At 43.4% G+C, this 27,431-nt stretch overlaps 1 protein-coding gene and 1 long non-coding RNA gene across 3 annotated transcripts in view; one reads left to right on the top strand and one right to left on the bottom strand.

Annotated features, from left to right (window-relative positions):
- Positions 1–7,060: 7,060 nt before the first annotated feature.
- On the bottom strand, positions 7,061–10,352 carry LOC144224725 (uncharacterized). The gene is made up of 3 exons (XR_013333126.1): positions 10,269–10,352; positions 9,754–9,939; positions 7,061–7,109 (listed from the first exon to the last, which is right to left on the bottom strand). It is a non-coding gene; the product is annotated as an uncharacterized LOC144224725 (long non-coding RNA).
- Positions 10,353–20,449: 10,097 nt separating this feature from the next.
- The window catches only part of RAI14 (retinoic acid induced 14), a 114,616-nt gene continuing 107,634 nt past the window's right edge, over positions 20,450–27,431 (top strand). For both annotated transcript variants that reach the window (XM_077755816.1, XM_077755815.1), the window contains exon 1: positions 20,450–20,529. In XM_077755816.1, the coding sequence (XP_077611942.1) occupies positions 20,494–20,529 (36 nt within the window). In that variant the 5' untranslated portion in view covers positions 20,450–20,493. The remainder of the gene's footprint in view (positions 20,530–27,431) is intronic.

The raw sequence follows: 27,431 nt of genomic DNA, 5'->3' as shown, positions 1-27,431 counted from the left end.
GAAATCTGTGTGCTTTATCCTACAAACTATTTGTCTTCCTATTTTGTTTCTGGCAACATTTGCCTAAAACCTGAATTTGAAGAAAATATAAGTAATCTTTGGAAGCACACCCATCTTTCCTTTTCTTGATAACCTAGCTTTCCAACATTTTAAATGTGGAAGACTGACGCTCCTATCCACATAGCATCTGTACAGACAGCCCAGCAATGGTCTTAATGCCAACTGCACTGAATTTCTAACAATAGAAAGTGCTTTTCTCTGAATTGTTTGCAGAGGGTATATACTTATTGCCAACTATACATTCATGGTGAATTTTTGTTGGGGAGATGCTTTAATCTGAAGATCTGAAAGCAACCAAGTAGATAGTAAGGGACCTAGAAATACTTTAAGGATTTTATGATGTGACATTTTAAATTAATGTTACTAGAAACATTCACTGTTCAGGGTTGTGTGTTATTTAGCTAGAAACCAACTGAATTTTCTCTACCTTGCTTGATGAATATAGGAGTTAACAAAACAAAACTAAATATATCAAAGGCCTCTTGGGTATATTTTAAGTGGGTGATAGAGAAAAGGAGTCTAGGTTTTCTTTTCCTGTTAATTATATGGGTATATGATACTGATGGTATCCTTTATAAAAAATCACTAGCGTATGGAAGTATAACCACTGTGTCCTCTGTAATTAAATGGTATTAAAAGAAATCAGTTTATTATGGACCCAGACAGGGTTCACTTCAAGCTGAAAACTGTAAGCATACAATTATTTGATTATTCTCAAGATGCTACATGATTTAGAAATTTCTTCTTTTTGGGTTACTACCCATGAGCTGAAAAGTGTAGGTGGTTTAATGAGAGAGAAGGATTGTTAATCAACCATCAACTTCCCAACTCCACCCATCTGCAGTGAACAAAAAACTAGTCTTCAGCATCAGACTCACGGATGGGTATCAGTAAATTTAGTCAGCATTTTAAGAAGTAGCTTTGTAGATGTAACCATGTATTTCAAAACAAATTCTTTTGTTTGAAGGAAGGAGTCTGCCACATTCTTCAATTTTATATTCCATGTATCTGGTGGCGTATCTGTCACATAGTAGGTGATTAACGTTTATTGAATTACACACACGCACACACACAGGTGATAAAGCCTTTCATGGATGTCATCGGATATTTAGCTCTCCTACTCTAGAATTTAATCAAAAGATGGGGAAGAGGAGTGGAGATAGTTAGCAAAATTCAGGTTGAGGTTCAGAAGATGCAGGTCTCTTCTCCCCTGTATTCAAGAAACATGTCCACCATTCAGAAAAGTCTGTGCATTGTGTTTTGACTGCTATTCCAGTGGGTTATGTGTGGCGGGTCACCTCCTCTAACCTTACCTGCTGTCTAGTTCAATTTCTTCTGTAGTGAATGGTGTTCACTGGATATACATTGTCTTGCTATGTAAATACCATGACCATTGGTCATCATAGAATCTGATTGTGACAAAAGTTGGTTATAGTCCAAGAAGTTTACTTGTACAGTAGGAGAAGCTATACTCTTTTTCTTTTCTCCTTAAATTGATACTTGCTGAACACCAAAGTTTATCATAAAGTAAACTGACCTAAACAATTCATCCTCTACTGTATCAATTTCCCTCACAATCATTCTATTACTTTTTTATACTGCAACTCAACTTTTCTTATCCCTGTTAGGCATGGCGATTGGTAAGAACAAGATTGGTCTTCTCTTTGCTTTTTTCTTTGATTTCCAGAAGGGTTTGGTTAGGTTAATCCAGCATGTTTTTTTCTTCTTCTTCTTCTTTTTTTTTTTTTTTAATAATTCCTACTTTTTTTTTTAAGTTTATTTATTTTGAGAGCACAGAGGAGCGGCAGGGAGAGAGGGAGAGGAAGAGAGAATCCCAAGCAGGCTCAGTGGGCATGTGGAGCCCTGTGATGCAGGGCTTGAACTTGGGGAACTGTGAGTCATGACCTGAGCTGAAATCAAGAGTGTGACACTTAACTGACTGAGACACCTAGGTGCCCCTTTTTCTTTTTAAAGTGCTAAGTGACTACAGAACAGCCACAGCAACATCTATGAGACTCTGTTCACTGCATCTGTCCAGTTCTTTTTGTTGGCGGCAGTGATGGAAACTCAGACAGAAAAAGGAACTCTGGCAGAGTGCGCTGTGAGGAATATAAGGCCGAACAGCTTCCCTTTGCTCTAGGGCAGCACAGAGTGAAGTGTTTTCCACCAAGAGGAGTCCATTTTGCAAACCAGGAAAGGCCACTTAGCAGTGATTTCTAAGTGTTTTGAATCACAGATGGACATTTGCAAATCTGATGCCATTTTTTGCAGGGAGAGGTTTTGGACCATTTTTCCTAGGGAGAGGTTCACTTGTATACAGGGATGCTGTATATTCATAATCTTTGTCAGTTTCAAGAGCACGGAACTCCCTGTGTTAAGTCCATTTTTGAACCTCTTTGGACTCCCCAGATTAAAAGCCCAGGATCTAGGGGCCTCTGGGTGGCTCAGTTGATTAAGCATTGGACTTTGGCTCAGGTCACGATCTTATGGTTGTGAGTTCGAGCCCCACATCGGGCTCTGTGCTGACCAGGCAGAGCCTCCTTGGGATTCTCTCGCTCTTCCTCTCTCTCTGCTCCTCCCCCACTTGTGCTTTCTCCTCCCTCTCTCAAAATAAATAAGTAAACTTAAAAGCCTGAGATCTATTGAAAGTACCTAGAAAACCATTATCGAATTTTTGCTGTTTACCTTTAACAGCTACCTCTTCAGGATCAAGAGTAGAATGACAAGGGTTTATTCTGTATCGTGTGCCACTATCTCCAAACCTGATAACCTGTCATACGTGAATGAAAATAATTCTACCTTCAGTTGGAAAACCAGTCACTGGTTGCTATGCCAACCAGTTGACCTACCATTGACCGTTTTTAGGAACTGTTTGCACTGGATGCAATAAAATGCTACTCAGAAGTAATGGGTGCATCAGTAGTCTGACCGTACACAGAGCTTTGATGGATTCTAAGGAGGGTCTTGAGGGTCTCACCCCAAGGACAGCCTGTTCCTTGGTTTAGTGCTGGGTCTGGATGGTCGTCTGCTTTCCAGTGGCAGCAGCTTCCCTCCTGTGGCAGTATGGAACCAAGATGTCCCTGGGCCCCACCTAACCATGCTCCCCAGCTCACAGGATAAGTCTTTGCTCAGTCCAGTGGAGGAAATGTTCCCAACACACTGTCTATTCTGCACATCTTGGCCTCCCAGCCTGGTGGCGCTGCCTCCAGGAAACCCGAGGAAGACAGGGAGCTAACCCTCAGCTAGTTGCCTATGCTCCCAGAGTCTTCCTTCTGTGGAGGTAGCAGACAGTGGGAAGAGGTCCTGCCATTGTTAGCCACACGCAGGGAGCTTGTTCTGTCACTGTTCACCTTAGGTGACATCCTCAGTCCCTTTAGTCAAAAATTGGGCCAAAGGGCATACATATCTGCCTGTTTCAGGGCAAGTGCTGCAGGCTCTATAAGTCAGTTTAATTGTATTGAGGTCCTTCTGTGCACCAGGCACTGTGCTCCTAGGCTGTGGCTTATGGAGGTCCAGGCTGGTCTTCGTCATTGTCGCATCTCCTGTGAGCCATCCGTGTTGATGGAATCACTGAGTGTTAGAAGATCCGTACATGAAGGATGATAACCTGCTTTCATGGAGCTTACAGTTTTAACGAGGTTAACACATCTGCTGTCCACTATAGTACAAGGCAGATTGTGGTTGGAATAATGTGGTGGGAGAATTCCTTTTATAGCTGGATTGAGAACTGGGGAAATGACCCCTTAGAAAGTGGCAGATTAAGAGGCAGAGCCAGATGAACTTCCATTCTGGCTGCTCATAGCACAGGGCTTCTAAATGTTGTACTTTTGTCTCTGCGCCATAGACCGTGACCTTGGGAGACCTATGTGGAGCTAATTCCTTGATGTCCATGAAGTAATTAGACTTGGTATAGACTTGGACTAGCTGGGTTGGAGACCAGTAGGGAATCCCAGGAGGCAGATGCCATTGAGGAGGGACGTGAAGGTCAGAAGACACCAGAACTCAGTCCCTTCACACGCTGCTGAGTAAGAATCACATGAACAAATATTTGTCGAGGCTTTTCAGTGAGTTAACTTCTGCGCCGAGTCTCTTAATTGGACAGGACTGCTCATGTAACTTGACCATCTCCTTGTATGAAAGTTGACACGTTAGTGATCATTTTTCAAAAATGAAAGAGCACTAACTTGCCCTGGATGATTACGACCTGCAGTTACTTAACTGCTTGGCATGGTCTCTTCCCAGCCACCCAGAGGATGTGGGAACTTGGGAGCCAAAGGCTCATGAACAGTGGGTTGCTTTTTCTTTCTTTAGAAGGCAGCCAAAATTAAAATGCAAGCTAGGACCCAGACATAAACATGTGCTGGGGCCCTAGGAAGAATCGAAAGAGCCCTGAGGTCCTGGATCAGCCTTGTCGGGAGATCCTCACGCAGGACTGGGTGGTGATGAGTAGCCTGCCATTCTCTCCCGTCGAATTGTATTTCGTGGCCACCCCATCCACATTTACCGTGGGGGCAAGTTGCTTCGAATGCTCTTGGAGCCTTCTCAGATCTTTGTTTTTGTAAACTTAGATTGAGGAGGGTCATGTGGAGAGGAGGTGAAGCTATATCCTTTCTCTCTTCTGATTAAAAAACGTCTCACATTTCTTTCCTATGAGCTTTTTGTAAATTGGGGGAAAACTATTTAAAATACAGGCAGAGAAACTATGACCAGTCCTGTATGCCATTCAGGATTTCCTAGGGGATCTTTTAAGAAAAACCTCCTTCCTTCCACTATCCTTATCTACACACCCATTCAACAATCTTGACCAAAACCTCTGTAATTAGATTCTCTCTATGTTATACCACTTCATACCATGTCTGGTGTGCCCTTTGTTTCCTTTTTCTATCATTTTCCTCCAGAGCCTCCAAAAGCCTAAAAGAGTTTTCCTCAAAATGACTCCTATCCCTGCCTGTCTCGGGGCCAATCTGTTGATGGCTGCATTACTGTTAGTGTCTTGTTTGGTGATAAGTTTGCTTTCTTCCTCTTCTTTTTTATTTATTTATTTAAAAAGATTGTTTTTTAGTGTTTTTTGTTTATTTCTGAGAGAGACAGCATGAGCAGGGGAGGGTCAAGAGAGAGAAGGGGAGACACAGAATCTGAAACAGTCTCCAGGCTCTGAGCTGGCTGTCAGCACACAGCTCAACACGGGGCTTGAACCCACGAACTGTGAGATCATGACCTGAGCCAAAGCCAGACGCTTAACCGACTGAGCCACCCAGGCACCCCTCTTCCTCTTCTTTAAAGCAGCCCCCGGTTATTTTAAGCTCATACCCCTTGGAACAAAGTGCATTTTATTCTCCTTACATGGCAAGCGGTTGTTTATATCCAAGGTGGCAAAGGAAAACAGAAAGAGTGGCTCACCCTATCCTGGTGACATCTGCCTCAGGCTCAGATGGCAGCCTGCCAGTGGTCAGGGTGCCTCTGGGTTGTGGCTTCCAGAACAAATACCACCTGTCCTCTCTGCCCCATTCCTGTCTGGTTGGGCGATGTGTTTTAGGGTTCTACTTTGATTATAATATTGGTGCTTTTAAGTCTAGAGCGTTGCGATATTTCATTTTTTATAGCTTGGCAAGAGCTGTTATACAGGATATTAGAATAACTTCTTAAGGAGCAGAAACATTCTAATCATAGAGAAGCATCTACGTATCCAGAAGCTCTGCTTTTCCAAATTGTTGCCAAAACATGGAAACCTCCACCCAAATCTGTAGTTCCCAGCTTGGCTGAGTATAAAAATAGCCACATCACTGGTCTGTAATCAGCTTTACATTTTCACTGTTACTGACTTAATTTCTTTAGCAAAGCTATATGGAAAAGAAATTTATGACTGCTGAGTTCCTTAAACTTGTCACACATTCGCTCTGCAAATGAAAGGACAGAAGTAAAAATGCTACCCTCCCTTGGAATGAGGCAGGGGTGTGTGAGTGAGGGCGAACGGCCAGAAGCATGCCTTTTTCAAGTTGGTCCATTCAAGCTTCTTAGAAGGAGCTCTGGTTGTGCCAGCAGCAGATGTGAGAACTGTTTCATCTTTAAAGGCATCTAAGTTTTTTTGTTTTTTGGTTTTTTTTTTCAAGTAGTGAAAAGGTTGGTCTGTTGGCCAGACTGGTTTTTTGGGGGTTTTTTACTTTTTTTTTTTGGTAATTATTATTGCTAGTGCTGTATTTAATATGCAGCCCATGTTTTGGGCCTGGAAGCTGGGTTTAAATTCAACCTCCTTCATTTATAAACTGTGCCTCTTTGGCAAAAATCAACTTTCGAGGTGGCCATTTCCTAATCTGGAACCTGGCAATGATGACAGCATCTAATTCCAAAGTGGTATAAGCATTAAACGAGAAAATACTCGCTTATAATTAGTCAAAAGACACTTTTTTTGAAAAGTAAAATGAAATCTTGCAAGGTAATCATTTAAGTAAATGACTGCTATTGTGGCTGTTACTCTAATTGCTAATGTTAATCCTGTTCCTTATTAACCTACCTTTAAGTTTTTGTTTTAATGTTTATTTTTGAGAGAGAGCATGAGCAGAGGAGGGGCAGAGAGAGGGAGGATACACAGAATCTGAAGCAGGCTGCAGGCTCTGAGCTGTCAGTACAGGGCTTGAACCCACGAACAGGGAGATCATCACCTGAGCTGAAGTCAGACGCTTAACCAACTGAGCCACCCAGGCACCCATTTATCACCTACCTTTAAGGAAGTGCTGGTAGACTGGCCACTATGGTTCTAACTCCGTTGTAATCCATAGCCACAGAGAGGAGCTGCTGCTTCTCTGTGTCTCCTTTAAAAATTTTTTTTTAATGTTTCATTTCTGAGAGAGAGAGAGAGACAGAGACAGAATGAGCNAACCCACGAACAGGGAGATCATCACCTGAGCTGAAGTCAGACGCTTAACCAACTGAGCCACCCAGGCACCCATTTATCACCTACCTTTAAGGAAGTGCTGGTAGACTGGCCACTATGGTTCTAACTCCGTTGTAATCCATAGCCACAGAGAGGGGCTGCTGCTTCTCTGTGTCTCCTTTAAAAAATTTTTTTTAATGTTTTATTTCTGAGAGAGAGATAGAGACAGAGACAGAATGAGCAGGGGAGGGTCAGAGAGAGGGAGACACAGAACCTGAAGCAGGCTCTAGGCTCCAAGCTGTCAGCACAGAGTCCGACGCAGGGCTCGAACCCGCGAACCGTGAGATCATGACCTGAGCTGAAGTCGGACGCTTAACTGACTGAGCCACCCAGGCGCCCCTCTGCTTTGTGTCTTCTGTGTGTTCGCAATGATTTTCCTTGTATTTCCTCCTTCCTTTAGTCCTGCTATTGTCACACCACCAGGTGATGTGGACAACGTGAAGATATGTTTCTGTCTGTAGTGACCAGTCTTATTCCAAATTTGCATCAGCAAGTGGCTCAGTCTCTCCAGACAACTTTTGCTGTTTCGGTCCTAATCTGGGCACGGAGCTGTAACATTGCGGTTTACGTAAAGCGGAGGCCATGGCAATTAGAATGAGCTGATGAGGAAGTTAAATTCCCTATGGAAAGCTTTGGAAAATTGTCCAGCTCTAGCTAGAGAAAAACCCATTTTCTGGACCATGTGGAACAGAGTACTAGTTGAGTGTGCGTAGAGGTCCGGCAGTCTGGAGTGAAGTGACATGGTTGGATCATCTTTCCTCCTCCTGTGTGTGGCAGAGTGAATCTATTAAATTACAGCGTTCTTTATCCTTAACTTGGACTATTGACCAGACCTGAGATGTACACATTTATGATATTAAGTGGACCTTAAGCATGCCATTTTCTGCTTAATTTTATGCCTGCCTTCGTAGTAATAAGGTGCAGCTATTGCTAAACGAATGTGCTTATCACAGTCTTTTGAAGGGAACATCTTCAATCCTCACTACCTAACAAATATAAGCAAGCCACAAATACAACGCCACGTAGGTCATTTTCATTTTTCTAATCACAAGGGAAGCAAATGAAATTAATTGTAATGATATATTTTATTTGACCTGGTGTGTCCAGAATATTATCAATATGCACTGAATATAAAACTTATTAATGATATAGTTGACATTTGTTGTTTTACAGTGTTTGAAATCTGTTGTGTGTTTGCCACTTACAGGGCACACCCGTGTGCACTAGTCCCATTTCACATGCTCAGTGATTACGTGTGTTGGACAGCAGTGATCTAACAATATGTCATCTTGTGGATCCTGTGACCCTAGGACACCTGATACCTGGAATGCCTTTAGTAACACATTTCAGCTTCTCTCTGTCTTTACCCAGTTATTGGGGATTTTGCCCTTAGCTTTCAGCATTTCTTTAGAGATAAATGAAAAACTGATTGCATGTGGTGTAATGGGTACTGTGTGTTGGGTGTACAAATCTGTATCTCTGTGCTTTTGTGCAAGTGCATTGATCTACGTGGACCTTTATTATTTTTTTTCCTTTGTAGTCAGGCCAGGGGATGAGCCAATTTCTGCATCCCCTATATAGTTGGCCCATAGTTGGGATTCAGGGCTAAGTATAAATAAAACCACATAGGTTTCTTATTTTTCTCCTTAAATTGCAAGTTCTTGCCTCACCGTGATATTTATACCCCATAAACCCCCCTGGCATCACATATGAGGCATGGTGGTTTGTGGATGTGTGGGGCGTAGGGGGAAAATGTTTCATCTTTGTTACTGTTGAAGGAAGTATTCCCATCTTTCACATTAATGCTGTTTGCTTCTTATCCCTAAACACAGAAAGTGGTTGGCAATTGAGAGATAGAAGGGCCAGGGTTTCACAGCCAGTTAATAGGAGTTTGTCTTCACCAGGCAGCTGGTTCTAGGGCCCCCATTTGGCACAGGCACCGAGCAGGCTGGGGCTTCTAATGGGAGAAGATTGGAGAGGCTTTTCCATGCACACTGCCAGGGCAGGGGTGTGGCAAATCCAGGCTCGCCTGGCCCCAGGGGTGTGGTGCCTTGATTGAGCCCCTGTGTTAGGCTTCTCTTCCAGGTGTCTTGTTCAGAATAAATTAGGGTGATCGGCAGCATGTTTGCATATCCTGTCTTCAGCGATATTCAGGGATTAAGTGCCTGGAGGATTATCCTTGCTCCTTGAGGCCTCCTGGTCCAGCTGAGCCCCAGCACCGCACCCCCTCCCCCCTACCCCCCTGGACAGCTTCCCCCTTGTCTCCTCCTTTCCCCTTGTTCCCGCCTAGCCTCAGAGTTTTCCTTATTCCTCCTCAGCCCCAGCTCTGTGAGCAGCTTCCTGGTCTCCCTCCCCAGTCCCCCTCAGCTCTGTGCAGCCAAGTCCCCCGTGGAGCAGAGGAGGTCAGGTGCACCTCACTGGCAGCAGGGGTCCCTCTTGGACCCAGCTGTTACAGTGGCTTTTCATTTCATGAGGGTTTTAAAATAGTCTAAAGCTATTCATTTCCAGTTAATTGTGATTCTTTTCATTGTTGGCTGATTCCTGTAGGAGAGTCAAAGAGTAGCACATGCTTTCAGAATGGAAATAGCCCTAAGACCACACTGGGCCTGCTGCAGAGGTCTTCTGGGGTGACTGCAATGTTAGAGGTGAATAGCGCATGGAGTACATGGGGTGGGGGTGGGCCGGGCCCTCTGCCTGGGGCAGAACAGACCAAGGAGCAGCTGATAGCCAAAGGAATGAATGATAAAAATGTTCTTCCTTACCTGTGGGTTCAGCTGGGGACATTGTAGGTCATCTGTTGACTTCAGCCCAGTTTGACTCCGAAGAGTGTGTATGTCACTTCTGGAGGTCCCTGAAGTGAATTTAGCTCCTGACTTCAGAGATGAGCTGATCAGACAGAAATGTTGGAGTTCTAGGTCCCCTTTTACTGTGGCATCTGAGATGAGAGCCTGAGTAAGGATCCAGTGTGAGGATTTGTCACTTAAATAGCGAGTGACAGACACCCAGCTTGGGCTACAGGGAGAGTGTCCCGGCTCCTGTGACCCCAAATCCTGTGCCCAAAGGTTATAGCCCCCGCAGGCCCTCAGGCTCCCTGCACCCAGGGCCCTCCTTGGCTCCTTTTCTCAAACCAGCTCTCTGTACTGGGCTGGGGCAACTGCTGGGCTCCTGCTTTCCCATTTCTCCACCGGAAAGGAAGGCCTCTCTCCTTCTCTGTATCACCCCTTTTCATTCCCTTCCTTTTCTTCCCTCTTCTCTCCCTCCCCGTTCTTTCCCCTACCCTTCTCCTAAAAGTCCCAGGGAGTATCTCACAGGAGCCTTGCTGAAGACCCATTCCCATCTCTCAGGGAACACCTAGGGTCAGNTTTGGACCAGAGATGACGAACATGCTTTTTTGAATGCACGATGTTCAGGTGATGTCCAAACATGACCATTGGCACAAGAGAAGTAATTGTGCTCTACATCTACCCGCTAGTCCTGCTCCTAGGCCATCAGAGTTCATGGAATCTGGATTATTAACTTATTTTTCTCTTGTTCTGAAGAGTATTTGCGACACTGGATATATGGGTAAAGAAATTGAGCAGTCTAAACAAAACCATTGTGATCACGCTAACGACATTCCCAACATTCCAGAATGTGGAGAATCCAGGTCTTCCCCATTTTGAAACTAAGTCAGAGAACTGATGAAATCTGTGGTAACCCAATGTTTGACAATTAAGTCTTTCTAGAGGAAAAACAAGAATTAAATATAACCATAAATGGAACCTACCCTCTCACTTCCTCGAAAGATATGTTTCACTACCTAACGTGGCAGATGGCCCTCTTCTTCACTTTTTGTATTCGGTCTTTAAAAAGCTGGCTTCATTGAGCCATGAGTATATTTCATAAAATTTACCAATCTTAATGTACAGTTTTTTAATTTTTGGAAGCTTATAGTTGTACAGCCATTACCAGAATCCAGTTTTAAAACCTTCCCCTCACCCCAGAATGGTCCCTCACGCCCATTTGCCATCTCTGTTACTCCTTCCTGCCCTAGACAACCACTAATCCACTGCGTCTCTATAAATTTGCCTTTTTTAGACATGTCCTACAAATGGAATCTTACAATGTGTGGTCTTTTAGGTCTGACCATCACTTAGCACAATGGTTTTGAGTTTCATCCATGTTGCAACATGTACTTAATATATTTTTTCTTTCTTAGTACTCAGTAGTCCATCGTGTTTGGAATGCCACATTTTGTTTACCTAGCTGATGGCTATTTCAGCAGTTTCCACTTTTTTTGCAATTACGAATACGGCTATCAACATTTGTGTACAAATCTTCGTGTGGACATATGTTTTCATTTTTCTTGGCAAGATCCCGCAGGAGTGGAATTGCTGGGTTGTGTGGTAAGTTTATATTTAACTTTGTAAGAAACTGCTTTCCACAGTGGCTTTTTGCTTTCCACATTTTATATTTTCACCAGTAATGTTTGACTATTGGACCTACGTATATATTTTAAAGTTGGTTTATTTTGAGAGAGAAAGAGAGCAGGGGAGAGGCAGAGAGAGAGGGAGAGGAAAAGAATCCCAAGCAGGCTTTGCATGGTCAGCACAGAGCCCACTGTGGGGCTTGATCTCCCCAACTGTGAGCCCATCACCTGATTTGAAATTAAGAGCCAGACACTTAACCGACTGAGCCACCCAGGCACCCCTGGACCTGTATTTTTAAACTCAGTTGGTTCTTTTTGGGTTGCAAGATGGGTGAAGCCAAAGGAGTAGACTGGGAGGAAGGAGTGTAAGTGCATGGTACACGTGCCTCGCCGTTTCGTGTTGATTATCAGCTCTGTGCAGGGCAGCTTTTTTTTCCCCCCTCTGGAAAGATGCGCACAGCGACATGTTTAGCTGGTGCTCTTGACATCAACATCAAAGATCAAGAAAATACAGAATTGGAAAGGCATTTTAGGAACCTAAAAATAGTCTCAACATGAGGGATAATCACATGGGGTTTCTTAGTCTTAGGATGATTTTTGTATTCCAGAAGTAGTTTGTCTTGATTAAGCCCATGCTTTTTAAATTGGATGGATTTGGGGCATGAGGTAACCTTGGGGCTTTTCTTTGGTCGGCTTATTGGAGCATGTGAGTAGCAGAGTTGACAGACCAGATAGTAATGTTGCCAGAGTGCTGGCCAATTTTGTATGCCGGCCCCGACTGATTCGTGGACCCGGATCGGTTCTGGTCGATGGCAGGTTTTATTTTTAAAGAAGAATGTTGTATTTGTTTCTCAAGAGAACTGTCATCTTCTGGATAAAGGCAAGTTGTGAATATATTGAGGGAGATTAATGTTCTCAAGAGAGTTTTACCACATTATTGTGATCCAATATCTGAAAGACATTTACAATTTAAAAAGAATGCGGTCATTTATCTTCTTGGAAAAAAAGGTGAAATATTAGAGTATTTTAGAAAGAATTCACTGCCAAAATGAAACTATTGCATATGTCTTTTCCCCCCTAAACTTTCTCTTCCTTATCATCTGAGTAATCTTTTAACAAGCCTGCACCTTAGTTAATAAAAAAGATGATCTATATGAAAGCACCTAGCCAGTTATTAATACCCAGTCAAATTTGCTTTGCTCATTTATTTATTTATTCATATGTATGTGGTTTGCTGAATAAGTCTCTCTAAGATGTAATCATAAAGCAGCTTTCTTTAATGTCCCACTCTTTAAATTTTATACATTAAAGTTAGTATGTCCTTCTGGATGAAATGTAGAGCTTCAATTTAAAAAATTCTTCAGTATAAGGACGTCTGGGTGGCTCAGTCGGTTAAGCATCCGACTCTTGATTTTGGCTCAAGTCACGATGACACATTTCTTGAGTCTGAGCCCTGCATTGGGCTCCATACTGAGAGTGTGGACCCTGCTTGGGAATCTCTCTCTCCTCTCTGTGCCCCTTTCCTGCTCTTGTGCACATCCTCTCTCCCTCCCTCCCTTTCCCTTCATCCCTCTCTCTCCCTCTCCCCCCTCCCTCCCTCTCCTCACCTCTTCCATGCCCCCTTTCTCTCTCAAATAAACTTTAAAAAATTCTGCAGTTTTGGTTGCTATTATGTACCCTTTTTTATTGAGGCATGGCTGGCATACACCATCTTTTAGTTTCAGGTGTACGGTGTAATGATTTTATATTTGTACACATTGCAAACTAGTCACCACTGTGAAGTCTAGGTAGCATCCATCTCCATGCATAGTTACAAAATATTTTTTTCTTGTGGTGAGAACTTTTAAGACTTACTTTCTTGCAACTTTCAAATATGCCACACAGTGTTATTAACTATAGTCTCCATGCTGTACCTTACATCCTCAACAGCTTACTTATTTTATACCTCTTGATACCCTTCACCTATTTTTTATACCTTTCACCCCTGCTAAAGACTCAAATTTAAATAATACAAAGTTCAACTATGATTCACTTTCCCCTGGTATCTCCCTGCTTCCTCTAGCGGTCCTGGCTGCTATTCTTCCCAGGGTTGTGGCAGTAAAACTGGGGGTGGGGTGAGGATGGGAGGTGTGGGTGGGGTATCAGTGCCTAGTTCTTCCCAAAGAAAGAGCCTCTCCAGTCTCCACACACTCTGACCCTGTTAGACTCCAGATGTAAGGGGTTTAAGGGGTTTAAGAGTTCTGTTTTCAGCTAAATGCGTTGAAAATCTGCATCTTGTACTGGCCACTTACTTTGGAATGAAATATCTTTTGTATCTTTGTGTTTGCCATTTAGGATTTCGTGCTCATTCATTCATTCATTCATTCATTTGCTTAGCCATAGTGAACTTTGAGTGTTGACCATGGAGAGAGTCTTGCTGAAGTTAGAATTGAAGGCTTGGACCCATTTAGGATGGACTGTTTGCTTATTGAGATGCTCCTTGACTAGAAGTGGTAGGATCTCATGCAAAATAACAGAGCAGGCTTGTTGATTTGGGGGAATCCTTGGCCTCACCAATAGCTCTCTCTTACCTGGCTGGTAGAATTTCTATTCTGAGAACTTGCCCCCCGGGGTTCTGCCTGATGGTCCTTATTCTCTGTTGACTCTTACATTCCATTATTCAAAGCGGGTGGTTCTCATGGCTAAACTCAGGCCTGTGGTTGGGGAGGTGCTGCTTGTAGAGTGTGGCCCAGAGAAGAGGGCAGGCAGGACGGAAAAAAAGGGCAACCTGGTAAGACCTCATTGACCAAATGAGTTTTTTTGGTTGTTGTTTCTTTTGTTTTTCTTTGTTTTACCTTAGTGCTTTCATATGTACATGGTGAAATCTAATCATACTGCCTTTACTTGGATCCCAGTGCAGCTAACCCAGTGCATTTGGGACCAAAGAGAGCTTTGTTGAGGTCAGAGGTGAAGTCTATTGACTGTTCAGGTGCCTAACCTATATCTTTGTTCTACACATACATTTGGGAAATGTTTATTGCTTGTATGTTGATGGCCGGTGATGAAGTATAAACAACATTAAAATCCTATTGGGAAAACCCTCCATCCTAAAATAAGTAAGCAGCCTGAGATTCACATTTTCAAATTTGCTAAAGACTGGTATTGGGACTCTTGAGCCCCTTCCTCATGTCTAGGTTGTAAAAGGGTCAGAGGTTGTGGAGATTGAGGGAAGGTCTTTCTTTGGAAGGAGCCATGCAGTGATTCCCACCATGCGTACGCAACCCCCGGAGAGAAGTTTCTAGGACTGCTTAACGAGATCAGACCAGTTTCTGACCTTTGCCTAGAAAAATCTAAGGTGGACATGCCCCATCTTGTGGGAAATGTGAGACAAGATGGCCTTTCCTCATCAGGTGGCCCAAATCCTGAGTTTCCTTTAAGGCCAGTTACATCCTGCCCCTGCTGTAAAGACTTCTCTGATTTTTTTTCCAGCTGTCAAAGATTTCCACTCTTTGAATTCCTGCAGTATTTGACACCTAATTATTAGGTGTCACACCCTCGGTCGGTTTTGAGCCCTCCATAGTGTCTGCTGAGAGTTCTCATAACCTAAATGTATGTTTAAAATTCTGTTTTACTAAGATAAGAACATATCAGCTGTGGATAAAGTCAGGTGAGGGGGAACAGGACTTACTGGCCTCTGGTTCCCATTCGATGTTCTGTATTCCAGAAACAGTGACCTAGCCCTGGACACAGGCAGAGACTTGCAGCTTCTAACCCCAGGAGTTTGGGTAGCATGCGGTGCTGTGTTGTCAGGGTCAGCTTATTGGGAAAGTTGATCTGGAGAGACCTTTTGCAGAATGTATTTATTTTGCCAGATTGAGAGAATTGAGTGTTTATACAGCTTTTGGTTAAAATTCCATCTTTGTTGCAGAGAGATTATTGTCTGAGGAAACAAGTACTTAAGGGAGAAGAGGTAGGTGCTGGCAAGGAGAGAAGTATTTTAATTTTAGTTCCTTACATTTGTTTCAATGCCTTATTCAGTGCTTCAGTGCTGGAGATTTTAAGTCCAACGTTCCTCAGAATCCCCCCCGCCCCGCCCCAGGCCTGCCTGGGCTGTGCATTAGTGTTGCAGTGTTGCTAAGGATTCTTAGCAGTATCCCCATGATGGGAGGAAGAATCGGGCACAGGACATTGTTATTTATTCTGCCCCTTCTTATGTTGCAGTGATTCAGAGGGGACAGTTTTAAACCACTGCCCTTGAACCCTGTGGTGTGGTGTCTTAGATGCTGATGTATTCTTGGGATCCAGGAAAACATACATGTGTGTACAGCTGCTATTTGCCTTTGCGAGTTAATATTGCTCCTAGTGGCCATGGGTGGCCAGCTACTTGCTCTCCTAGAATTTCGAATATAGGCAGCTCCCCATCCCCCCACTGCTGCACACCCCAGTATTGTGAAAGATTCAGACACATTCAGTGAACGCATACCTACTTGTACAATGTCTCTCTCTCTTTTTTTATTTTAACATTTATTTTTGAGAGACGGAGACCAAGCACTAGCGGGGGAGGGGCAGAGAGCAAGAGAGACAGATTCTGAAGCAAGCTTCAGGCTCGGAGCTGTCAGTACAGACACGGGGCTCAAAACTCACAAACCGTGAGATCATGACCTGAGCCAAAGTCAGATGCTTAACCGACTGAGCCACCCAGGCGCCCCTCTAGGTTATTTTTTAATGAAAGTGTCAATTATAGGTATAATATCACTGAGTCAGTGTTTCCCCAACCTCATTGAGCATCCAAATCACTGGAAAAGTTAAAAAAAAAAAATTACAGATTTCTGAGGCTCACTTGTGATTACGGAAACAGAATACCTGCTTGGGGCTCTAAAAGGACTCTCGTATGCTGATGTAATTGGCAACATCGCCTTATGAAATAATCCCTGGGTTGTATGTGGGGGTGGGAGTAGATGTAGCTGGAAGACAGAAGAACTTCTTTCTGACCCACTTCAATTGGGTGGGTTGTGGTAGAGAAAGAGCTAAATTAAGAAAATCTAGGAGCAACCACATTTCAGTGGTAAGGGTATGGCTTATTAACTTTGTTCCTTTGAAGTTCTCTTTCAGTTCAGGCCAGAGATTTCTAACCTGAAATTTTCCTAACTCTAAAGATTAGAGAACGAAGCGGAGATTAGTAAGGTGTGCTTCGCTGAGATATAACTCAGTCTTTCCGTTGACCCACTTGAAGTGTATACTTGAATGGTTTGGGTATATTCACAGGTTATGGAAGCACCATGACAATAGATTTGGAAGATTCCATCTCCCCAAAAGGAAACCCTGTATTTGTTATAAGTTATTTTTAATACTCAAGTCTAACATTCATAATTCATAATAAAGCTCTATAGGCTAATACCAAGGTTTCTTGATTCAGGCTAGAATTACAGCAGATAAAGGTACCTCATGTTAACCTTTGAGAGCTTTAAAGGGAAAATGGATGAATAAATCCTGTATGTTGGATGCAGTCTCTCAGATGAGAAGGCAGTAAGGTTGTGCATCCCTGCACTGTTCTGTCCTCACCAATTGACTTGCTATGATGTGATGACTGGTGACCAGCAATGGAAGCCATGTTCCAGTGACTTATTTTGGATTCAGTAAGCAAATATTAGTAAACTAGTATTTCTGTTGAGTAGGATATGCTTTATTCTTGAAATTCTTAGTTTTTCCCATTATATGTGTCACATTTCACCCCCTTTTTGTACTATACAAATAGGCTGGTGCACAGTTAATTTTAACTGCAGCTCTTTTGAACTAAGTTGTCCTGATTAAGTGACTTGTCCAAGGACTGCTATAAGTGTAGCCTAGATATACTGATAGATCTCACTTGTACTCAAGATAGGCTATGGCCCAATCTGGACTTTGGAAGTTTGGATTTGGGAATTGGAGCTATAAGATTCCAGCTGACTGAAGGAAAAGAAAGCAAGCCCCTGATTTACCTGTGGGTCTTCTTGAGAAGAGAAGATGCTGGGGGCAGACAGAACCCAGCATCCTGTCAGGGGCAGATTACTTTTCATTAGTCATAACTTCCAAATATTAGATCCTTCTGTGAATACCAGGGAAACAGTGACCTATTGCTAACTTTAATTACCTCCCCTCCCCCACCCCCACTCAGCTACAGTTCTTGTGCCTAAAATTACTATTCTGTAGGCTTTCAGAACCTCTTTACCCTTGACCCCATCTCTGTCATCTGGGAGTTGTACCTATGGACCACCCAGCTATCACACACCCATACCCGTGACTCCAGGAAGATGTTCATTTCACAGCTAATATCTGTCTGCCTCTGGGAATTTTTGGAATTAAGTGCTTTATTTACTTAGTCCTCTTCAAATAAGAGTTCGCATGTTCTCATTGCCATGCTAAAAAAAAAAGCTGGGACGGGGGCAAAAAAACACACACAAGAAAAAGCACAACACCCACAAAAAACTTCATGACCTCAAATAAAAGTCTTACCCACCATTGCGTTCCAGAACTGAAGGAATGCTTTGGGTGGTTCCACCTTGGTGGGCTACACAGTTTGTGGCCTATGAAAGCTGCGTCTTCTCTTTTCTCCCTTTCCTGTTGCATAGATTGGGCTTCTTTCCTTGGTTACTAGCACTTCTCCTAAAGGTGGAAGGAGTTGAACTCAAAGGATGACTGCCATTTTCGTGGAGAACTGTGAGCCAGTGGCAGTTGGGGAATATCTGATTACCATTATTTCTACTTGGATTCATCGAAAGGTGGCTTGCTTTGACATGAGAAAGGGCTGTTAAATAATCTAGCACAACTCTGACGAGTGTATTCCCTGCCTCATCTACCTTCCTTCAACATTCTCAAACCTCTGGGTGCCTAGGTGGCTCAGTCAGTTAAGCATCTGATTTCGGCTCAGGCCTTGATCTCGTAGTTTGTGGGTATGAGTCCACATTGGGCTGTGCGCTGGAGGCGCAGAGCCTGCTGAGGATTCTCTCTCTTCCTTTCTTTCTGCCCCTTCCCCTTCTCACAAGTGCAAATTTGCCCCGCCCCTTAAAAAAAAGTTTCTCAAACCTCAACCAAGATTCAACCAAAGACATGCCTGAGCCCTGCTCCCTGAGGTTCAGTGTCCATAGGATGTGGACTAGGTTTTTGCCTTTAACAAATGTCCCCATGTCCTTGTGATTCAGATTAATTAGGAGCCAATGGTGAGAAACACTGTCCTGGAGTTTGCACTTTGCTTTTGAGGTACCAACACAGTCTGTGGTTAAGTACTTGGCAATTAACAAGGGCTAATTATAGCGTGTATGGTTTCCAAGGTAACTCGATTCAGCCACTGCTGCCCATGCCGGGAAGATTGGAAGGGACTACTGTGAGGCTGCAGTAAAGGTGTGGCCTCCAGATAAATGTCATCGAAGTGCTTTATGATGACTGGGTTTTTGTACCCTTCGTCCAAAGGCCCTGCTTAATGACAGCAGTGAAAATGAAAGTAAACAATGTTAGAAGCCAGAAAGTCGCTGGACAACTTCTGGAGGCTGTGATGAAGACCTGAGGAAGGAGGAGTGCAGCCATTCGGTTGCTTGTTTTTTTTCCCCATTTATTGTCTCAAATCATTTTAGTCCAGAATGATCAGGGATGGCCTTGAAAGGCTTTTGAAAACTGCTAGCCAGCAATGCTACCCACGGACTGCTCTTCCTTAGTGCCCAAATGGACAGGACTGCTATAGTTCATCTGTTCTCACTGTTGTCAGGTGAGGCTTGATGTTACATTTAGAGCGTGCTTACTGTGTGATGGGAACTTGCGCTTAGATTTTCTTGCCCTTTTGACCTAAAAGCAAAGGTTCCACACTCTGTAATGGCAAAAGAGATAGTCTGTACCATATTTTAGCACAGGATTCTGCTTTTGGGTTTTAGTTTTAAAGCTGTAGGGCAGTGGGGAAAGCGTTCAACTACTGGTCTGATTCTGAACTCCACCATAAGCAGGCTTTCAGCTGATGGCAAGTTTCCTAACTCCTCTATGGCTCCACTGCTACCTCTGAAACATGAGCCACTTAGCCTGGATCAATAGTCTTAACTTTTGAAGGGTGACCGCTCCTTGCAGGATCCGATGATAACTAGGACCTGTCTTCTCTTAAAAAAAAAAAAACAAAAACCCCACCATATATAATACTTTAAAAAACTTACGTTCACTTTCCTGGGGACCCCAGACCTGCTAAATGAGGGAATTTCTTAAGACTCTGCCAGCTCCAACTTGGGTTTGCTGGGTCCCACAAGGACCTTGGCGGTGGGGGGAAGGAGCTTTTTTCATTGTTTACAGTGGCTTCCTGCAGAATGAGGTATTTGAAGAGGGAGGATTTGTTGTTCCTGGCATTTTTTACTAACTGCCTTGTGCGTGCATTTAGGAGGAAAAAAAGAAACCACACTGAGAAAAATAAATAGGGAATGAATGGTATCTAGAATATGAACTGTTTTCCTTCTCATTCTTTACTATCGTGGCCCTTCAAAAGGAGGTGGATGGTATAATTAAAACCTGAACGGCATCTAAAGGAACTCATGCTACATACAGGTACTGCATTTTGTACAGTAACAGTTGAACTTGTTTTATGTTAATGTTGAGAAGTTGGGATAAAACTTAAAGATGGGGTTAACTTGAAAATGTCAGAAGCCGGGGCACTTGGGTGGCTCAGTTGGTTGAGCATCCAACTTCGGCTCAGGTCACGATCTCATGGTTTGTGGGTTTGAGCCCCGCATCAAGCTGTGTGCTGACAGCTTGCTCAGAGCCTGGATCCTGTTTCAGATTCTGTATCTACCTCTTTCTCTGACCCTCCCCTGCGCACGCGCTCTCTCTCTCTCTCAGAAATAAATAAAAAACAAAAAAAAATGTCAGAAGCTTCTAGGGACTACATTATGAGTGGAAAGAACACGCTCTTTACCACTTCTTAGGCTCTGATTCTGAACACCTTTCTAAGTCAACCCCAGTGGCCCATTGCCAAAAAGCTGCTTCCCTACCAGGAGGGAAGATCTCTAGTGTTTATCTGGAAACCTAAATAGTTAATTTCTTTCTTTTATTCATTCTCTGCTTAGGTGTTGAAAATCTCTAGAGCTTTGGAAAGCTGAATGGACTAAACATGAAGAGCTTGAAAGCCAAGTTCAGGAAGAGCGATGTAAGTACGCTGTGACTCACCGTCTGCCTACTCCACTCTGGCTCTCCCAAGGCTGCAGAATAGCCCTCCACTCCCACCTCGATAAGGCACTGGTTTAATCAACTACAGGAACCAGGAGCTCTCCGGGCCTCAGCTCAGCACAGCTTTTGTGAATGGCATGCTCTAGGTTCTTTGCTGTTGGCGCGAATAGCTTTCGAGAATGACTTCTTTATTCCTGGGGTCTGTGCCTTGTAGAGAAAGGAACAGCCGAATTAAATATCTTAAAGAAAAGAGTCTGTAAACACCTCAGCATTTCCAGAGTCCTCCAAATCTGATTCAGAATGTCATTTTTGGAGGAAGATAGTCTTGTGGGAGTAGTTAAGGAATGACATATTAGCTTGGTTCATCTTTGGCTTTAGGAAACTTTTTAACTCTCTGTTAAGGCTTTTGTGGTCAAACAACAGTATCTATTGCTGCCTGCACCTTAACTCCCCCTGAATTCCTGGGGTTCTTACTCATTTGTCATCCATCGTAAAAGATTTTGGATTGGAGGCACCAGTTATGATGTCAGGATTATGAAACAAAGTCTCCCACAGGAGAAACGGGAGAAAAAGAGCATAGTAGGTTTATACACATGGGATCTTAACAAACGGTCCTCTCATGAACCCTGCTGGGGCTCCGGCCTTGTACAAGCTGAACTCCTGGTCCTTTGGGCAGAATTATTGAATGGGAGAAACTCATGGAAGAGTATCAGGTGGAAGCCCAGATATGTCACCTTTACAGTGGATTTGCTTGGCTGTCCTTTCCCATGAGGTAATTAAGGGAACCTGGATTTTATTATTTTGCCATAAGTTCTAGGACAGCTTGGTGCAAGCACATTTTTACAATAAATGGAGGCTGCATCTTTTATGGCTGACGTGTTAAATGCACACACCTCCTTTTGGCTGAAGCTTATCTTTTGAGGCTGCATTGTGACATGTAACTTACTGCCCTGAGAAGGGCCAGAGTAGTCAAGATGCTTGTGAGATGGTTGCAATTTTTTGTCTCGCTCAGAGGTTAGAGGCAGAAAGGGATTTCAAGAAAAAGTTGAGTTTCGCCTTAAGTGAAAGTAAGTGAAGTGGAACTCCAGCAGTGTGAAGTGACTTGGGCAGAGGCATCCGATTTGCCTTTGGCCGCTGAGAGCCTTGGTTGTCAGACTTCCTTGGCCCCTTGCCCCTGCTACGCCCCTAAGAAACCCCCTTCAGCTCCCTCGTCTGCTGGCCCTGTGATACTACAGCCTACAGATCTCACTTGGCTTTCCGTGAGGAACAAAAAGGCAATTAGATGGATTGTGTTGCCCAGATATGGGTTAGTACATTGTGTGCCCAGGTTAACAAATGTATTTTCCATTCTAGGGGAATTTGGGTAGCTTCCATTTATACAAGCTGAGATTATTTTAGCAAAACTTCATCAGTCTAGAGTTCCATGATATATGAACCAGGGTAAGGGGAAATGATAGACACATACACTTTTGGTTTCAAAAATTAAAAACTGGCACAGTCGGGACAGTGTTGCTGGAATCTAGTCCTAATGGAACTGTTGCAGTGATTTTAAAAACACAATAATCGCACTATTAAAAGCTTCTGGGATTTGGCAGCAGAAAGACGGTGATTTTGGAAGTTAGTGCTAAGAGAAGAAATGTTAGAGGAGCAGCTTGAGCGAGTGGAGCAAAGGAAATTGTTATATTGGGGCCAGACAATATCAGATGGCTTTTGACATTTGATGAGAATATCCAGTTTTGGGTCTGTTTGTCCATTTGTTAATCAGCCATATGATAATAACTAAGTATTGGGAAGTATTTACCAGGTGTCAGGTACCATTCAAAGTTCATTGTGTAAAATTCATTGAATCTTGCCAAACCTTGCATGGTAGGTATTACTATTAGACTCATTTTACATATGGAGAGACTGAGACCTTAGAGAGGTCTGGTAACTTGTTTGGGTTCTTAGAGCTCTACTTTGTACAATCAGTTTTTCTGCCATGGGAGCCCAGTTACAGAGCATAGGATTCCCAAAAAGGAAATTTGGATGGAGATTTGACTTTGAAAACCATTTCATCCAGGCAGCAGCTTGGAAAGTGACTTTAGACCTAGGCTGGTGACCTTGAGCAAGCCTCATACCTTCCCTGACCCTCAGGTTCCACACCTGAAAAGTGGAGAAAATAACATTAGCCTTACAAAGTTGTTGTGAAGGTTGGATGTGCTAATGTATGTAAAATCCATATCTCAGGGCCTGGTATTCAGGAGTTGCTTGGTAAACACTTATTCCCTTCTCTTAATCAGAAACCCAGGATCCAAAGTGGGGTTTGAAAAGTGTCCATGGTTAAGAGGGCAGAATAATCTGGTAACAGCTATTGCCTCCAAGGAGGGAAACTGAGNGGCGGTAGTTGGCTTGCTTTGCAGTGTGTGCCTTTTGATTTGAAATTTTTTGGTATTGTGACATGCATGTCACTTATTACATGAAAAGCAGTTAAATAAGCTGAACTCTGAACTGTAATCTTGACCCAAGGTGAGTAGTCTTTCTGAAATAACCATCCTAAACCATTTCCCTGCCTGTCTTTGTGTGAGGCTGGAAGGAGAAGAGGGAAGAAAGAGTTCTTTGTATTTCTGGGGGGTAGGAAGAGGGACAGCAGATCGTGTTCATGCTCTCCTAAAGAGGAGGCCGGTGACCCGCTGGGATGATCACATGTCAGCCAGCCTGTGTCTGGGAGGTCTGCAGCCAGATCACTTTGAGGCTGTTGGAAGCAAAACCCAGGAGTGAAAAAGGACAAGAGTGACCCAAAGGAGACCCCTGTGGATGGCTTTAAGGTCACCATGCTGCTCCGGGACCATCATGCCGGTAGAGATTTAATCCAAGTGTCCTTTCTGGAGCACTTGACTCGGATGGCTACCAAGTCAAGGGCAGGTTTATGTGAGTATAATAGGGGGATGAGCCCAATTCTGTGGTTAGATACCATCATTGTCTAGTTGCTTTAGTCCCTAAACATATTTGGGAGCCTACAATAACCCATAGAGGCCGAAGACAATTATGAAGCTAAACCCTTACCCTTCAGTAGGTAGCATTTCTCAGTTCACATGTGTAACTTTATTTTGGGCATCCTTAAACTTGGGTTAGATACTGGATAGCGTAAAGGAGAAATGTAAGGTATGATTCTTGTGTTTAAGAAGGTCACAAACCAAGGTGGGAGGAGAAGAGTTACATGCAGGACGTAACTAAGGCAAAATACCAGTCATGTGTACTATAGAGAGAGTAAAGGGATGACACAACCAGTTGCTAACTGTGGAGTCTGGACAATTCATGCTATCAATTTTCACAGGAGTGAGTCACTGGAAATGGGAAAAGTTGGGGGAGCTTGACAGAGGTGGAACTTGTCCTGGGCCTCAAGGCTGCGTAGGATTTGCAACACTGGATGGGAGAGGAGGGGAGGTTAATGCAGGAGTCCGCCACTAGCTCAGTTTCAAAAACTTGCCCTTGACATGCAAAATAGTAATACTTTAAGAGCCCAGCAGAGTGCCCATGGCAGGACCCCGAGTCTTTTAATAAAAACACTATAAATTTTCATTCTGGTCTTAAAAATGGATATACTTGACTTTTATGCTTATAAAATGAGCACAGAACTTTAAATCATCATTATGTATATCTTTTATGACTGTAGTCTGAAAGTGACTTCTTTACCTCTCTCTGTATTTGCAGCAACTAGTATGTGGTTCCACATGGAAAAATGAGCTGTCATCATGAGAAATGAGGCCAAGAAGGTTGGGATTTCCCTTTGTTAATCAAATGCTCAGGCTTCTGGAATTTCTTTGTGAAAGCCAATTTTTAGTGCCTTGAGTGAAATGGGTGGAGGTTGAGGGATGGGAAATGGGATTGAAAGATCTGTGTGACAAATCTTGAGAACTGCCTCTCACACACGATTGAGGCCTTCAGAGTTTACTTTGTGGGTGTGTGTTTAATTTTATGTAAGATTTGTTTCCAATTATGTTATTCATTGTAATAGGGAAGCAGCGGACATTCCATTAAAAAAAAAAAAATCAAGGCAGCCAGTTCAAAATGGCTGGCTCCATGAGATATTAAATTAGCAGTATTTTTTTTAGGTAGTAGCTAGTAACGATGGCAGCTTTCAGCCAAAGAAATGCACACATCCCGTGAATCTTGAGGAACCAGACATATCCTGCTCAGACAGGAGTTTGAATTTGTTGCCTATTGAGAGAACGGCTCTTGTGAAGGTCGATAATCACCATCTCTGCCAAGGTATTTTTCAGGGAGTGTTGGGTCATTTGTAATAAGTTTTCACAGATGCCCAAGTCTCTCTCTCTCTCTCTCTCTCTCTCACACACACACACACGCTGTGGTAGTATTTAAAGTCCAAGTCTCTGTTGACAGAGGAACCTTGGCCAAATCTGTAAAGCTAAGTCTCTCTCTTTTTTTCTTTTTTTAATAACCGTAATGTCAAAATACATCAGAGTTGACCTTTTTTGGGGGGGGCTGGAGGTGTGAGAGGCTCATAAAGTTCTGGAGAGAAACTCAGTCAGGTTTGTGTCATCGTACATATTTTCCAGCTCTGTCAGCCCTTCCTAATGGGGAATCTGCCTGCTGCCTGATTTCACCTTGTGTTAGTTTCCTAGGGTTGCTGTAAACGCAGACCCAGTGGTTTAAACAACTGAAATGCATTTCCTCACACTTTTGGAGGCTAAAAGTTTGAGGTCAAGGTGTGGGCAGGGCTCACTCCTAGGAGGGCTACAAGGGCGAATCTGTTCCAAGCTCTCTTGGCTTCTCCTGCTTTTCTGGCCGTCACTGGCTTGTAGGTGCATCACCTGATCTCCGCCTTCCTCTCCATGTGCCGTTCTCCCTGGCACGTCTCAGTGTCCAAATTTGACATGGTGAGGACACGATCCTGTTGGATTAGAGCCCACTCTAATGACCTCATTTTAATTTGATTACCTCCGTATAGACCCTGTCTCCAGATCAGGTCCTATTCTGACTTACTTCAGACTTCAGTTCTGTTACCAGTTCTTTTGGGGGTTTGGGGAAGTGGGGGGAATGGAACACAGTTGACTCCAAAGTGTACTTCCTGGCTTTCCTATCCCAGAGAAGTTTCTCGGAAGCCTTACCCCCATCCCCCAAGCCCCCACCCACCTCAGGACACATGCTCATGACTTTAGTGTCATAGTTTTTTTATCTTGTGGACTATATTATCAGTGTCTAATAGAGGGAGGCCAGAGTATCACAATTTTTTAGTCTGCCTAGTATATAAAATAGCCAGAGTAAACACGTATTGATCGCTGACTTACTACAGCAGAAAGAAGGAGAAGAGGTCCCATTTGTCACATGCTGACTGCATGCCAGGCACTGTACCGAGCTCGTCGCCCAGTCTTCATCATGTAATCCTTACCAGATTTTTTCCAGTAGAGACCATTGTTGTTATAGCGTTTTACAGAGGAAGAAATTAAGGTCAAGGGGAGTGAAGTAGCTTGCTCACAAAGTCCCACATCTGATGAATGACAGAGGGATCTGCACCCCGGTTTCTCCTGCCACCAGAGCCTGCACTGTTGCCCGCTGCACACACTTGCTGACACGGGGTATTCTCATTCCTAAATCCCAAAGCCTTAAACTGCAATGACTGCATTGTATGAACTCTCCCGATAGTGGCAGAGTTCACCAACGTAGTGTCGTTCCCGTGGCAGAGGAGGATCTGGGAAGATCGTGGGTTATTTGTTTCCTGGGAGGCAAAATACACTTTGGCCTTCACTTTTAAAGCAAGAGAGAACAGATGCTATTTCCACTCTTCCCGTGGAGCAGATAAAAACCTCTATACCTAAAAACAAAAAAAGTGCATTTCTAAACAGAGCCTCATTGCTGGCTTCTTGGATCCCAGCTTTACTTTAGTTATCCTGGATAGTAAATCCGGGAACTCTTGGTTAAACCTGATCCATTCCAGATGCAGCTGGAGACGAATATGAAACTCAGAACCTGGCCCCTGGGCGTGGGGAAATCTGATCGTCTATGCAAGCAGTGAATCATCTAGGTTATTACTTTTTATCGCTTTATTCTGAATTAATTACCTAATCATTTGGAGCTCTTGCAGACCTCAGTGTTTTTCGTGTGACAAATTCTTGTATGTATCTTCTCCTTGGGAAGGAACTACGAATTCCTTCTGAATTCGTCCTGTGGTGCTTATCAGTTGAGTTTCCACCCAAAGATCTTTTCTGTATAGAGCTGGTTATTTCCATTTATTATGGCACCAGGGTCAGCCCAGCATCTCTATAAAGATGACATGATTAGCCTTGACTTTCCATTTGTTTGAGTCCCTACCTCCTTTTAAACGAGGGAAGTCTACATGTGATCAACTTGGTTGTCCAGTTATTGGAGTGATTTCGTATTAATGAAAAATATTTTAACTTTTTGGCAAGGACTGTCTGAAATGATTTCATTTTTTTTTTTTTTCTTGGGAGGCCAAATAATCTGGTGGCCTCTACCTCCTGCCTTTCCCCTGGACTGTTCCATAGGCTAGACGGCTGGGAGACAGAGAGATTTGTAACGTGGGAATACAACAAGGAAAACTCTGAAGAACCGCATGTTCTTCTTGGATGGGCTTGTTTTGAGACGTGCTTCCCAGTGTGGAGAGTGTTGCTACGGCGATTTTTCAAACAGGGGCTACTTTTGTGGTGTCTTTTTCATGGGAGTCCACCTGACTTCATGGAGCTGTCTGCTCTTTGAAGGGTGTTTCATAACTGAGTGGCTGCAGGGACCTCTGTGAGGTCCAGTAGACAGATTTATTATGATATGGGGTAAATTGTAATAACAAAATACCCTGAAGTCAAATAAGATAGAAGTTGTTTTCTTTCCTTTTTTTTAATTGTTGTTCCCCTCCCCCCCCCCCCCACA

The sequence above is a fragment of the Crocuta crocuta genome, unplaced genomic scaffold (assembly GCF_008692635.1).
Source record: "Crocuta crocuta isolate KB4526 unplaced genomic scaffold, BGI_CrCroc_1.0 scaffold222, whole genome shotgun sequence".
NCBI classification, from domain to species: Eukaryota; Metazoa; Chordata; class Mammalia; order Carnivora; family Hyaenidae; genus Crocuta; species Crocuta crocuta.
This window is presented reverse-complemented; position numbering and strand designations above follow the sequence as displayed.